This window comes from Lutjanus erythropterus, chromosome 23 (assembly GCF_056507025.1).
Source record: "Lutjanus erythropterus isolate fLutEry1 chromosome 23, fLutEry1.hap2, whole genome shotgun sequence".
Classification (NCBI taxonomy): Eukaryota; Metazoa; Chordata; class Actinopteri; order Lutjaniformes; family Lutjanidae; genus Lutjanus; species Lutjanus erythropterus.
Window position 1 is genome coordinate 18,916,079 of NC_139339.1, and position 12,648 is coordinate 18,928,726.

The 12,648-nt window shown below is 37.8% G+C and overlaps 1 protein-coding gene across 2 annotated transcripts in view; it reads left to right on the forward strand.

Annotated features, from left to right (window-relative positions):
- The first annotated feature begins 5,011 nt into the window (after positions 1-5,011).
- arhgap36 (Rho GTPase activating protein 36) overlaps positions 5,012-12,648 on the forward strand; it is a 112,628-nt gene continuing 104,991 nt past the window's right edge. For both annotated transcript variants that reach the window (XR_014769096.1, XM_084712522.1), the window contains exon 1: positions 5,012-5,307. Coding sequence is in view for 1 of the 2 variants with exons in the window: in XM_084712522.1 (XP_084568648.1) it covers positions 5,197-5,307 (111 nt within the window). In the remaining variant the exon portion in view is untranslated. The remainder of the gene's footprint in view (positions 5,308-12,648) is intronic.

The window sequence follows — 12,648 nt, forward strand, 5'->3', positions numbered from 1 at the left end:
TTTCGTTCTTCTCCCAACTTGTTCATTATTATTTGAAATATGATTTGATTACAGAAAAATGTGACTAACAGCCTCAAATTGTGTTTAATACCTGCATATTTTTTCAGACAATGTTTAAACTAATCACTTGTGCAAAATTTTTATTGTTTTTTTGACTGTTGTCTTACTTTTAAAATAGTCAACTAGTCTAAATTAAAAACTGAATTTCAAAAGGGAAATAGTTGCCAGGAGCATCCCTAGCTACCAGTGACCTTCAAATCACTAATCATACTTAAACTTTGATGGCCTCGTTTGAGCCAATTTTTGGGTCAGCTGTCCCTTTTGTAAGCATGTGGTCTGTGATCTCAGGTTTGAGCTCTTTAAATCATTAATAACATTTAAATTGCGCTTTTTTGAGAGAGTGACAGAGGGTGAAAAGGGGAGAAAGAGGGGTAATGGTTGCAGATTTGGGCCAAAGAGTATTTTGCATTTGTTTTAGGAGTGCCAGGAGTGGATGGGGTTTTGGACATTTCAGGTATGGCATGCTGCCCATCACAAAAACTGATGTCCTTCTTGTTAAACTCCACCCTCCTGGCACGCCAAGCAAAGTAAAACAACCCCTCCCAAACCCAATTTAAACCCCAGTTCAGGGGCTGTACAGGCAGCTTATAAAGACACAGAGATGATAATTAGAGAGACATAGAGAGACAGAGACAGACAGAGTTATTGGAATTATTCTATTTTTGTTATTCCCCATTGAAAAAGACATATTTAAAGGAATATTCCGTGTATGTATTGAATAACCTCTGTTCCCCTGTCCCATCCAGTGGTGTGATCTGTAGCTGCGAGGCGGCGTCACACACAAACGCTTCCCTCTGCAGCTCTGCAATGCCAGTGTGATGAAATTATTATTATTATTATATCATTATAAATAAATTATTTTTCTTGCTTAAAAAACAGAATGTTTTGTTTGTCTGTGCTGTGTGCCCTGCTCGTCTTCAAGGTTACTCTCTGAATCCGTATTAATGAGTTTTCCCTGGAGAGGAAAAAACGCTTGTGTTAATTGGGTGTTTCTTTCAACACAGTGAAGCACGAGATGCCAACTAAAGCCTCTTGATCCAAAGTTTAATCATTATTTACTTATTTAGGCCATTTTGTCTTGAAATTACTCCGCATGTTCATTTAGCCTCGCAGAATGTGGCTTATGAAAGAAGAATTTCTGTCTCTGATTCCAGTTTAAGAGAGCAGATTCTCCTACACTGATCTATCCTGGATTCTTATATAAAGAGGCATCCACATTATCAGAATGAATCTCAAAATGGGGCTATGAAAGGAAAGCTTCTCATCCTCTAATTGAGACGATTTTCCTGTATTCTCACAGCCAGGGCCAGATTAACCTGTCAGGGTAAGATGCCCCCACTGAGAGACAGGCCCCGAAGATTAGGTTTAAGCGACACATTAAAGCCCTCATCATTTGAGCTTTAGTGGCAGAGACAGGGCTGCCAGACAAATGTGCAATTTATCCAGTGAGGCAGCTACAATCTATACTGTAAGTGTTTGAAATATTCTCAGATGTTACAGTTTTTTCACTATTGCACACATTTCTTGAAAAAATCCAGCCTTTTCTGTAAACTCTAAACACAAACTCAAATATTTAAACAACTACTACTGAGCAGTCAGTACACACCACACCGTTACGTTTAAATTTAAAATTGAAATGAGGAGAAAAGTTGTCGAGAAAATTACTGAGCTTTGATTTAATTACTTATATTAAAATGGAAATAGTCTCAAAGATCTTGGATGCTGTGATATCATAGTAGTAGACTGAAGCGAATCAAATTTCTCAGTATTCACAAAATAATGTTACTTAAAGCACACAGTGGTTCTGCTCTATATTCTTAATAGTTCTACCATTTCAGATTGTGGTCACATATCAACAAATTTGGATGAACAGGCTTGTTTTAATTTTTCTACCAAGAAAATGTTAAGCCCTGACACTGACAATGCAAAGTGGAGACATGAAGTGTAAAAAAAACGTGAGACTGAAGTTAGTTTTGTTTTATTGATTGTTTGGTATAAGTGAAACCTCAATGATTAATATATAAATATACTTTAATCCTAGAGGAGAAAGAGTTCTTTATAACCACTGCAGATTCATTGTTATTGGCTAGATAATGATAAAAGTCAAAGATTAATACATGTAAAACAGCCTTGGAGGATATATGGGTGGAATTTTCCTTTAATTGGGTGAGTCCAGTTCAGTGCTTCACACATCAGCTTAATGCGGTCTTAAATTTTGTGTTTCCATTAAGGATGTTCATGCTGTTGAAGCTCCGGTGAGGATGGTTGTTTTCATAATCAGCTGCTCTCACCTCTGCAGTGACTCAGTGTTTACTGCAAAAACAAACTCAGGTAATTAGGCTACCTGTCCCCGTCCTATCACAGCTGTCTCTCTCAGGGTGTGTGTGTGCTGTTGAACTGCTGTCTTTGTAAGGACCAATTAGAGCGTTACATTTTGTGAGAACATTTTTTTTTTTGAAAAGTTGTCTGATCCTCACTAATAGGGTCTTTATGGTGAAGATACAGATTACATTTAGGTTTGTGTCAGGGGTTGACAGTGTATTCTGGCCCAAAAAGGTCCTCACAAGTGGAGGAGTCGGCCCAAGTGTGTGTGTGTGTGTGTGTGTGTGTGTGTGTGTGTGTGTGTGTGTGTATTCAGGTGGGCTGTCAATTCTGCTTCTGCAAAGTGCTTCATGTTCCAGCTCTAATGACGTCCTCTCAGTTAATTGCATCCTTCCTATGTAGACACACACACACACACACACACACACACACACACACACACACACACACACAGATGGACACATCATTATTTTCTTTGTGAGCTCTGGAGCCACCTAGTGGACACTTATAGGCAGTGCAACCTTTAGTGAGATGTTGAAAATGACAAAAAATTACACATGGAATTGATTTCACTTATAAAATGCTTAAATTAATGAAAGACTGGTGTAGGATGTTCAAATGTGAATCAGCCCTGAGACATGAGGGACAGCTCCATGGGCCGGGTCCATATTTCATTTGTTTCATGTTTTTGATCTTTAAACATTTAGTTATCTCTGTTGAAATGGATAGGCACGACAAAGCGGACACTTTTGTCCGAAGCAACATATAAATGATCTACAATAAAAAAAACACAACAAGAGCCAGAAATGTCACAACATTTCTTAGTTTCAAGTTCCACATGACAGTTTGCACGCACATGGAGTAAGACCTATGTAGTCCTAAATATTAGTGACCTTACTAGAATTGCTTGCACAGCGCATAATTTGAAGTGAAACCAACCTACTTAAGTAAAAAATTTGAGGTATTTAAAGAAAACTCGAGTTGGGGAGAACAGGAATGAAAGTATAACTTTGGATGAATAAGTTAAAAGCAATCAGATTGGAAATTTACATTGCTCATTGTTACTTTTGTCCCTCTGTCAGGACAAAAGAAACACAGACGTGATACAGAATAACAGTTGAATAAAGGCTCATTAATGATTCAGTTGATCGTGGTACTCTAAATCAGTTTATCATGTTATGTGTCGCAATTGTATGCAGTTAGTCCAGTCAAATACACTTCAGTGCATAAAGACCTCTTACAGACTGTCCCTCAAATGAAACTGTCTGCACACACATCTAGAGGGGTGAGACATCTGTCGGACTTCCTCACTTTAACACACTGGTTATTTCCTGCAAATATGATGAGCAAAGAAATATATATCTTAAATAATAGCAAGTGAAAAGTAGTTTGTATTATTGTGTAACTTATGTGTTCCAAAATTATAGTTCGGATTCATCAAAGTAACACAATGACACAAACAAACTAACAGATGGAGGCAACAGTAGACCAGCAACCCCTGTGATCTGTCAGGGAAAATTACAGATTTTGCCCGTGGAGTTTGGTTGGTTTAGAGAAAACAATATTTGGCTCATATAACAGCGGTTTCCCATCCAAAAGGCTGTCTGATGGCACAGTAAAGCAGTTTAAAGCGTTTTCTCTCTAAATGGACAACAATGTTCTAGAGTAATTTGCAACACAAAGCATTGATTATATAATTTCTAAAAATTGGATAATACTGAATATAAACAAACATAAGCTGATCCATCACATTGATGATAACGTCATGTTTTAATGCCTGTATGGACATTTAATATGGATAATGTGGTTCAAACAGATTTAAATCTGTTTACATATAGATATTAGTGAAGGTCATGAACTGTGAGCACTTTAAAGGTGTGTGTGTGTGTGTGTGTGTGTGTGTGTGTGTGTGTGTGTGTGTGTGTGTGTGTGTGTGTGTGTGTGTGTGTAAGCTGATTCACTGGAGTGATTACACTAACAGCTTCATAATAAAATGCCTGAGTTTAATTACATCTCTCTCTCTCTCTCTCTCTCTCTCTCTTTCTCTGCATGGACACTCTTTATACACACACACACACTCTCTCTCTCTTTCACACACACACTCTCTCTCTCTCTCTTTCACACACACACACACACACACAGGGGAAGGTTCTCTCATCAGGGCCAAACTACCAAGCTCCACTCTTCCTGTTTCTGACAGCAGAGAGCACGCCATGTTATCTACGACACACACACACACACACACACACACACACACACATAGTGGTGGCCGTGGCTAGCACAGGAAGTACTGACAGCAATCTGCAATCAACACGGAGAGACAGAAAGAGTGAGATGAAAACTTAACTACTTAAGAGCTTGTTTCTCAAATTAACATATTCAGACAACAAACAGGAGAGGAAGAGAGAGAGAGAGAGAGAGAGAGAGAGAGAGGAATCCTGTTTTTATGTTTTAAGGAGGGAAAAAACAGATACAGGAGATTAAATTGCGCTGGAAGAGGAAAAAAAAGAGAGGAAGTGGAACCAAAACAGAAAGAGGGAGGGATGAGGGACTGAAGTCATGTGGGGAGGAGGAATAGGGGAGGAGAGAGAGGAGAGGGGTTGGGGGGGGAGGAGTAACGTCAAGTGCAGGAGAGACGCTGGAGTAGGGAAGAGAGAGGGAGCAGAAACATAGAAGAGGAGAAAGAATCCAGAGAAGAAGAAAACTGGAGGTTTCATTGAGGCTGTTTTTCCTGATTATTTGGAGTACCTGTGAGGATTTGGAAGAGACACACACACACACACACACACACACACTCACACACACTCCTGACTGATGCTCCTGCTGGATGGACCCTCGCCGTTCACATCCACACCGTCTCCTCCACCTCCAGCTGTGCACATAGAAGAGCGACCTGTGCGACCAGACATGCATTTCTACTATGTGGTGGGTAACACATGGGCCTGCATGAGTATGGCTGTTTGTTTAGTGTTTCTCGTTGCTGTGCAACTATTTCTCTTAAACTGGGTTCCACCAACAAGAGTTTGGCAAAAATAGGTTTAAAAATGATTACATCTAGATTTAAAATTAAGATGAGCTCTGTTGCACAATTAAAAGATCATCTTAGTTTAGTAAATCCAAGTTTAGTGAGGTAAACAAACAAATAGTCTAATTACTCAAATAAAAATGACTAAAAATATAAGTAAATATATTTGAGTGCTGTCCAACCTAATAAATATAAAGGGGGGCTTGCTAGCAAGCCAAAAATGTTAAAAAAAATTTTTGCCAGAAGTAGAAGTAAAAGTAAAAGGTAAAGGTAAGTAAAAAGCAACATAGTTTAAAGTTTAATGTCATTTAAAATGAATCCTTGTTGGTGCAACCCAGCCTTATATTTTATAAAAAATGCGCTGACAGGCTGTGAATTGTCCATGAAATGAAAAAAAGAGGAGCTTAATTGTTTTTTTTTTTCTAAATCTGGTTTATTTATACTGTATAAAAGTGAAAGTTTCTGGAAGAAAGTCATGAAAAGATATGTATATTTAAAGGGACAAAGAGCAGGTCTCTGATTCCACCTGTTTATCAGCTACATGCGGTCTGTAGTTCTTTGATCAGCCATGTTTTTATTGCACTGTCACTGAACTCAGCTGGAATTGTTTCCCAGTAATCATAAATTATTCCTGTGAATAATTCTCCAACTCTGCTGTTACACCCAAACACATAATTCCTCAAGAATTAAAAAGTCAAATCACTTCTTACTTGGCTTGCGAATATTATAAATATCCAAGGCTCCACCTCTGTTTCTTTCATAGTTGTGGTTCCCAGAAAACCAAAAAAGTCCAATCAGTTGTTCCTCTGCTCGGCGCCTATCAGTCCCCTAAAACTATGAAATTAAGTTTTCACATTCTGATAGAAAGCGTTAGAAATGCAACCACAAGCAAAGGTGGAAAAACAGTGACTGCGTTCCGTAAAACAGTCATAGATTCTGATTGCAGACGAGAGGAAAATTAGGATAACTTCTGCTTACAAATGCAAAGAAAGAAAGAAGTGGTTCTGTGTTTTGTGGTTGCATGGAAACCCGGAGTAAATTTCCTAACTCTTGTAATTCTTCCCTTTTTTTTTTTCTCATCTGTACATTTTATGCCTCATGTAGAGACATGTAATCTGAAACTTCAGTAGAGGAACCTACAACTCTGGGCAATGCTTTGAGGTAATTTGAGGAGGTAATTTTGAGGAGAAACATCTTTATATTAAACTGGAAATTTTCAACTTTGATCTACATGATTTCTATAAGCTTTCCTCTCTGTATTTCTTCATTATTTTCAGCTAATCTGCCCTGCAGTAAGACAATACAGAACAAATCATTTTTAGTATGATAAATGATGCTCATACTTTGCATTGCATTCATCCTGCAGCCTGTTAAACCTCACTGTAATGTGTGTTGACTTACTGCGGATTAACATTATTAATGGCCTAGCAGCATGTTTTTTATGTGAAGGAAACTTAATACCTTCAATACAGAATCAGACTCAAAATCAATTTAAAGATGCATTAATCAATACTTCTTTATATTAAAGTTAGGGTAGGTAATGTATTTTAGAAGCTTTTCTTGTAATAGTTGTTGAAATTCTCCCCACAGCAAACAATTTTTGAGATAGCTGGATACTTTTAAAATCTAGTTTACTCCAGCGTTACCAACCTCAGCTTTAACGATCAACTACATAACAGTAAAAGGCATCTCTCACAATGTAGAACCCAACGAGAATTATTACACGACTCTGCTTCTTCTCAACTTTACATAATGTTTTAGTGTTTCACACCTGTTACATTCATGATTTGGTTCAGCCTCAACTCTCAAGGCGGTTGTTTTTAACTAAAAAGCTCTCATAGATCCACAGTACACTACCTGTCCAGCAACAATAGCAGACAGACACAGTAGCTGGTGAATATATAGCAGTTTTAAGAGGTGGAGGAGGCCAAAAATGGAGCAAAAAGAAAACAAAAATTGGACTTAAATGCATATTGTGGGCAGGCACATGTCTGCAATTGATTGCTAATGTTGCACCATGTTCTGCTGGATGTATAGGTAGGAAACTGTTTTCTAATAAGTTTGCCATATCGGTTTTAGAGGTTAAATAGGTGTTTTCGGACCAAACAGTTCTGGGAGCTCCCTTCAGAGGACTGTCCACTGGGGAGCCTCTTTAAGAATTCCTTTTCACACCACCAGTAGGAACACTGAAGTAACGTAAGCCAGCTGGCTGTTAATATAGCAGCATAACTTCTGTACAGTCTATGGCAATGTTCACTTGTTCAACTAATCGTACACTTACAACATAACTCTTGCACTGGGAGGGTATCTACTCTGAAGTAGGGGCTTAAAAAAGTCCAGAGGAACTACAATTGTTTGTAGTTCTTGCAGTTTGGATACAATAAAAAAGTCACTACAACTGTTGAAACTAAAAAAAAAAGGCTGACAACTCCTCATGTTAATGTTGTGGTCGCAACTTCTTTCCAGTACTCTGAAGTGGCCAAAAAGTCAGTCAATGCATACACACTGCATACTTTAAAAGAATGGAAATAATCAAGAACAGGCTGATGGGTTTACAGAAAGTTGTTCTGGTGTAGAAAAGACATTGTGCATTTTGATCAGCTGTTAAAGCTCAGAAGTGAGAGCAGAAATGTAAAAGGGTCGTAGCTGCTGTTATCACCTCATGCACTGGTGGTGAAAGCTGACAGAAATGTGTGAAACTTTGCAGGAGGTAACGTGCAACACATATAGACATACAACACCTTTTACAAGCTGATCACTGTTTGTAAAACACTGCTGCTCCCTTTTAAATTTAAAGTGTGCGTGGGTGTGTGTCAGTGTGTACAGTGTGTGTTTATGTAGGACAACAAGCCACTGAGTTCATTTACATGCAGTTCAACAGGCTGAGACCTGAGCTGTTGTATCATGGGGGTGTCATGCTTCATTAGGACGTGTTTTCTTGTACATTGAATATGAACCATAACAGTAACACTGAGGGTTGCCAAAGGTTTGTCCTCATACATGGAAACAGTGAGCGAGTGTGCAGATTCGGAAGATCCACTCAGCTCAGCTGCTGTTTTCCCACAGAGATGTTTCCTTAAACGGTTTGTTATGAATTTCCTGCAAGAAGTTTTATCCAGCTGTGATGTGCAGTACATATAAAATGTGTTTTGACATTTAGCTGCATTCTCACTTTTCGTTCAGTTCCTAAATTTCCCTAATTTAGCAGTGCCGTCTCCTCAAATGTCTTCTGCCTGTAGTGCAGCCTGTCTCCTGCGACTGTTGGAACAGACAATGTGTCTCTGCTTCCTCTATAATGAATATGTATGACTGTTGAACATCAGTGCAAAATGTCTCGAAAAGAGAAGCCCTTTTCTATTCAAAAGGAACTTAAAGAGCTGAAGACTTGAGTCAGACTGAAGTCACAGAAATGAGAACTTGTTTTATCTTGAACTGCTGTCACTTGCTGCAATAGAGGCTTGACCCACAGAGACTTGACCTACTGTAACCAGAATCATTTTGAAGTTTTAACCTTTTAACCTTTAACTGCCAAAAATAAAAGATGAAGACAACAGTGCAAATCATCAACTGTAATGCTCAGCATTTCTGTGAACTGAAAGTCTGGCTACTGGACTTCCAGCCTGGTCAGTGTCCATATGCTTCAAACTATGACCCTGTAAATACCCCTCTAACATAATCTCTGCTGGCGTCCCTCTAGCATTATCTATTGACATGCCATTGGAGTCACGTTATGTGTTTTCAAGAGTGAAAAAGTCTGTGTGGGTCAAGGATGGGTCAAACAAAAACTTTCAACCAGGAGAGCAGGATTCGTGTCCCCTGTGAAAGTCAACGCTGACTTCTTTTTAACTAACCATAACCCTAATGTATGTTCATTATGTTCCAGTCATAATTACTATGGCCACTAGAGGTTGCTGCTGAACAATAAATGTAAACATGGGCTGTAGGAAGTTTCTTGTACAGAATTCCCATATGGCCGTTACTCCAGCTGGAGTTGAAATATACTTGTAATCCTATTGCCAGACAGGAGAGACAATATTGGACTTTTCTGCAGAACCTTAGATCACCTTCAGTGAAAATTTATTTTATTTCCAATGTCAACATTTTTTTAAAATTATTTTTGGTTACTGAAGGCATGAACGTTAATTACAGGTGCATGACAAAATCCAGACTCCAGTCTACTGCATAAAAGTGGGAAACGCTTACAAATATTGACGTAATTCCCAGGGATAAAGTGTTATAACTTGACAAGACAAGATATTTCTGTTGGACTTGTCCAGACTTACTTGACCTGCCCCAAGAGAATTGAACAGCAGATCTGCGAAATACGACCCAAAACATTCCCTGTTGAAGTTTTTGGTGATCACTGAAAAATTCCTGAAATTGGACTCAGTTGTAACTGCCAGAAAGATGAGGTCACATCTGTCTGTTCTGTATCTGCAGCAATAAGAAAGATAAGCTGTCAAACCAGAAATGAAAAGTATGAGCTGTGAGCTGCCAGATGCTCTTAGAACAGAATTAAAGAGCTTCTGAGGAGATTTTTTTGGCTTTTTAGAGAGTGAGAGTTTTAAAATCCACTAATTTGGCATTGTTCACAAGTGAGCTCAGTGCAGATGCATGGAGTATTAGCTTTGGCATCTGTGCATGCTTGCATGTGTGTGTGTGTGTGTGTGTGTGTGTGTGTGTGTGTGTGTGTGTGTGTGTGTGTAGAAGTGCAGTTTGCTGTGGCCGTATCTTGACTGAAGATCAAGAACTGCTGTCATCCCCTACAAAAAAGTCCCATAAATAGATGGTACAATAGGAATGGTACTGTACAAATTACCATGCGTAATAATAATAAATGATATTGTATCATACTGCTATGAAATACCACATGCAATTAAAATATTAAAGGACCTGTTATATAATTTAAACATCAGGAAAAACTGTTCCTAAATGCTTAACTAATAACTAATCCCATAATGTGCAGCCAAATAAATCTGATGACTGACTAAAACAATATGTAGAATTACTGATTATTTTCATTATTTATTAATCTGTTGAATATTTTCTTAACTTCCTGACTAATCCTTCAATCTATAAAATGTCTAAAAGAATGGAGAATTTCCAATCAGAATATCCAGGATTTTAACGTCACCTCATCAAATTTATCAGAGCAAGATATCTCGCTCACATGTAACATATTTTAAAGTAACATCTCGTAATATAACATCTCATAATGTAACATACTGAATTGTAACATATCGAAGCATAACATATTGCTGCGTAATATTGTAAGGTAATATTTTGTAATGTAACATAGCATTACATGACAGTGTAACACAAAATCTTCTAATGTCACATCTTGTAATCTAACTACATATGGAACAACATATAACATAATATCGTAACGTAACGTAACGTAACATGACATATTGTAATGTAAAATATCACACTGTAATATAACTTGTCACAACGTAACAAACCATAATGAAGGTAATGTAATGGAGGTAATGGTAATGTAATGTAACATTGTATTTTAATGAAACATCTTGTAACGTAACATTTCGTGATGTAGAATCTTGTCATGTAACATGATATATCATAACATAGCATATTTTAACATAATATCATAATGTAACGTACCATAGCATATCATAACATAAAATAAATGTAATGTAAAAATATCGCAATGTAATACTTATTGCAACATAACAAAACATAATGATCATAAGGTAAGGCAATATCTTTGCCTTATATTGTAACATATCATAACATGTCACAATGTAACATAATGTATCATAACATACTGTACAGTCACATTATATAACATACTTATGGCCCAGTGGATTCTGTCGTTTTGGTAATCTGCCTATTCTTTGTTTAGGTATGAGGACAATCCAACATACGTAATAATTCATATTTTAATTTGAAAATATACTGTATTACACTGTAAACATTGTTATGGATGTTGTTGTATGAGCTACCACACATCCACCCTATCTTTTTGTTCACGTGATACCTTACTTGCACAACTGTACAATGTAGAATTGTACCATGGTATGCTGTACCAAGTTTACTTTTTGTAGTATGGCCAGTAGCATTGTCAGTATGCTACAGTGCTGCTGCATTAGTCAGTACATGATGTACAAAACTTACCATGGACAGTATCACGGTACATTGCTTGTGGGAAGTAAAACTGAGAACACTCTCCATTGGTGTCATAACACCATGGTGCTTCTTTGTTATCGTCGTCACTTAGCCATGACAGACCAAACCAAGTCCAGCTAAATCTTAATGTTGATAGCATGAATTTATCACCCTCTCTGTCTCTGTTTTTCCTTCCTGTCAGACATGACCAGACAGCTGCATCACTTTTCTCTCAAACTATTATTTCTGCATCTGGCCATCTGTCATCTCTAGTTTCGCTCTCAGCAGAACCTTTCTGCCTTTCTCTACTGTTAGCCCATCTGTCTCTGCAGCCTCTGCCACGGCCACGTTCAGCTTTTACGGCTCAGTCATATTTCTTGCTTGTCTTGTTGATTTGTGGATCTGAGTCTGGAACTTTATTTGGCTCCAAGAAGCAGCCAGATCCCATTAAAGTTAAAGACTTTGTGGTGTTTATGAACTGGATGTGGTGGCTGTGACCTCTGCACTTGATGCAGCAGCTTGTTGAGATGTTGGTGTCGGTTTTCATGCTGTTGTTGACGTGTTTGTGAGGCGATCCAATGTCAAGTAAATGCGTTAAAGGTAAGGGATGATTGATTTACTGGTCAGTCTTGCCGTGCATACTGATGTTTGAAGAGCGAACTCCTCTCAATATAAAATTAATATCATGGATTACAGTCAAAGGTCAGTTCAGCCAAGTTACCCAAATACATATAATTATCATTAATGGTATTAATGGTGTAAATCAAAAAATAAGTGTCAAAAATATAATCAAATAAAAACAAACTCAACTGCTGTTGATTGTAGTTTTACTGGAAATACTTTCTTCCAAAGAATTAGTCCTTAAGGTGCATAACTTACTTTTTTTAAAGGTTACTAAATGGAGTGTAAAGGAATGTTTGGTTGTTTTAAAGTGGGATTGAGACACTTATCAATAATCAGTGTATTATCTATAGATGGAGGTCATGCCCCCTGTTTGGAGAAGCAGAAAGGAGTACCAGCATAGAAGCTAAGCAAGGTACTGCTGTGGACATGGTCAGTGACAAATTGTATTTTACCTACTTTAAGAAAGGTCCTCTTAAAAGTGTAAAAGTGCA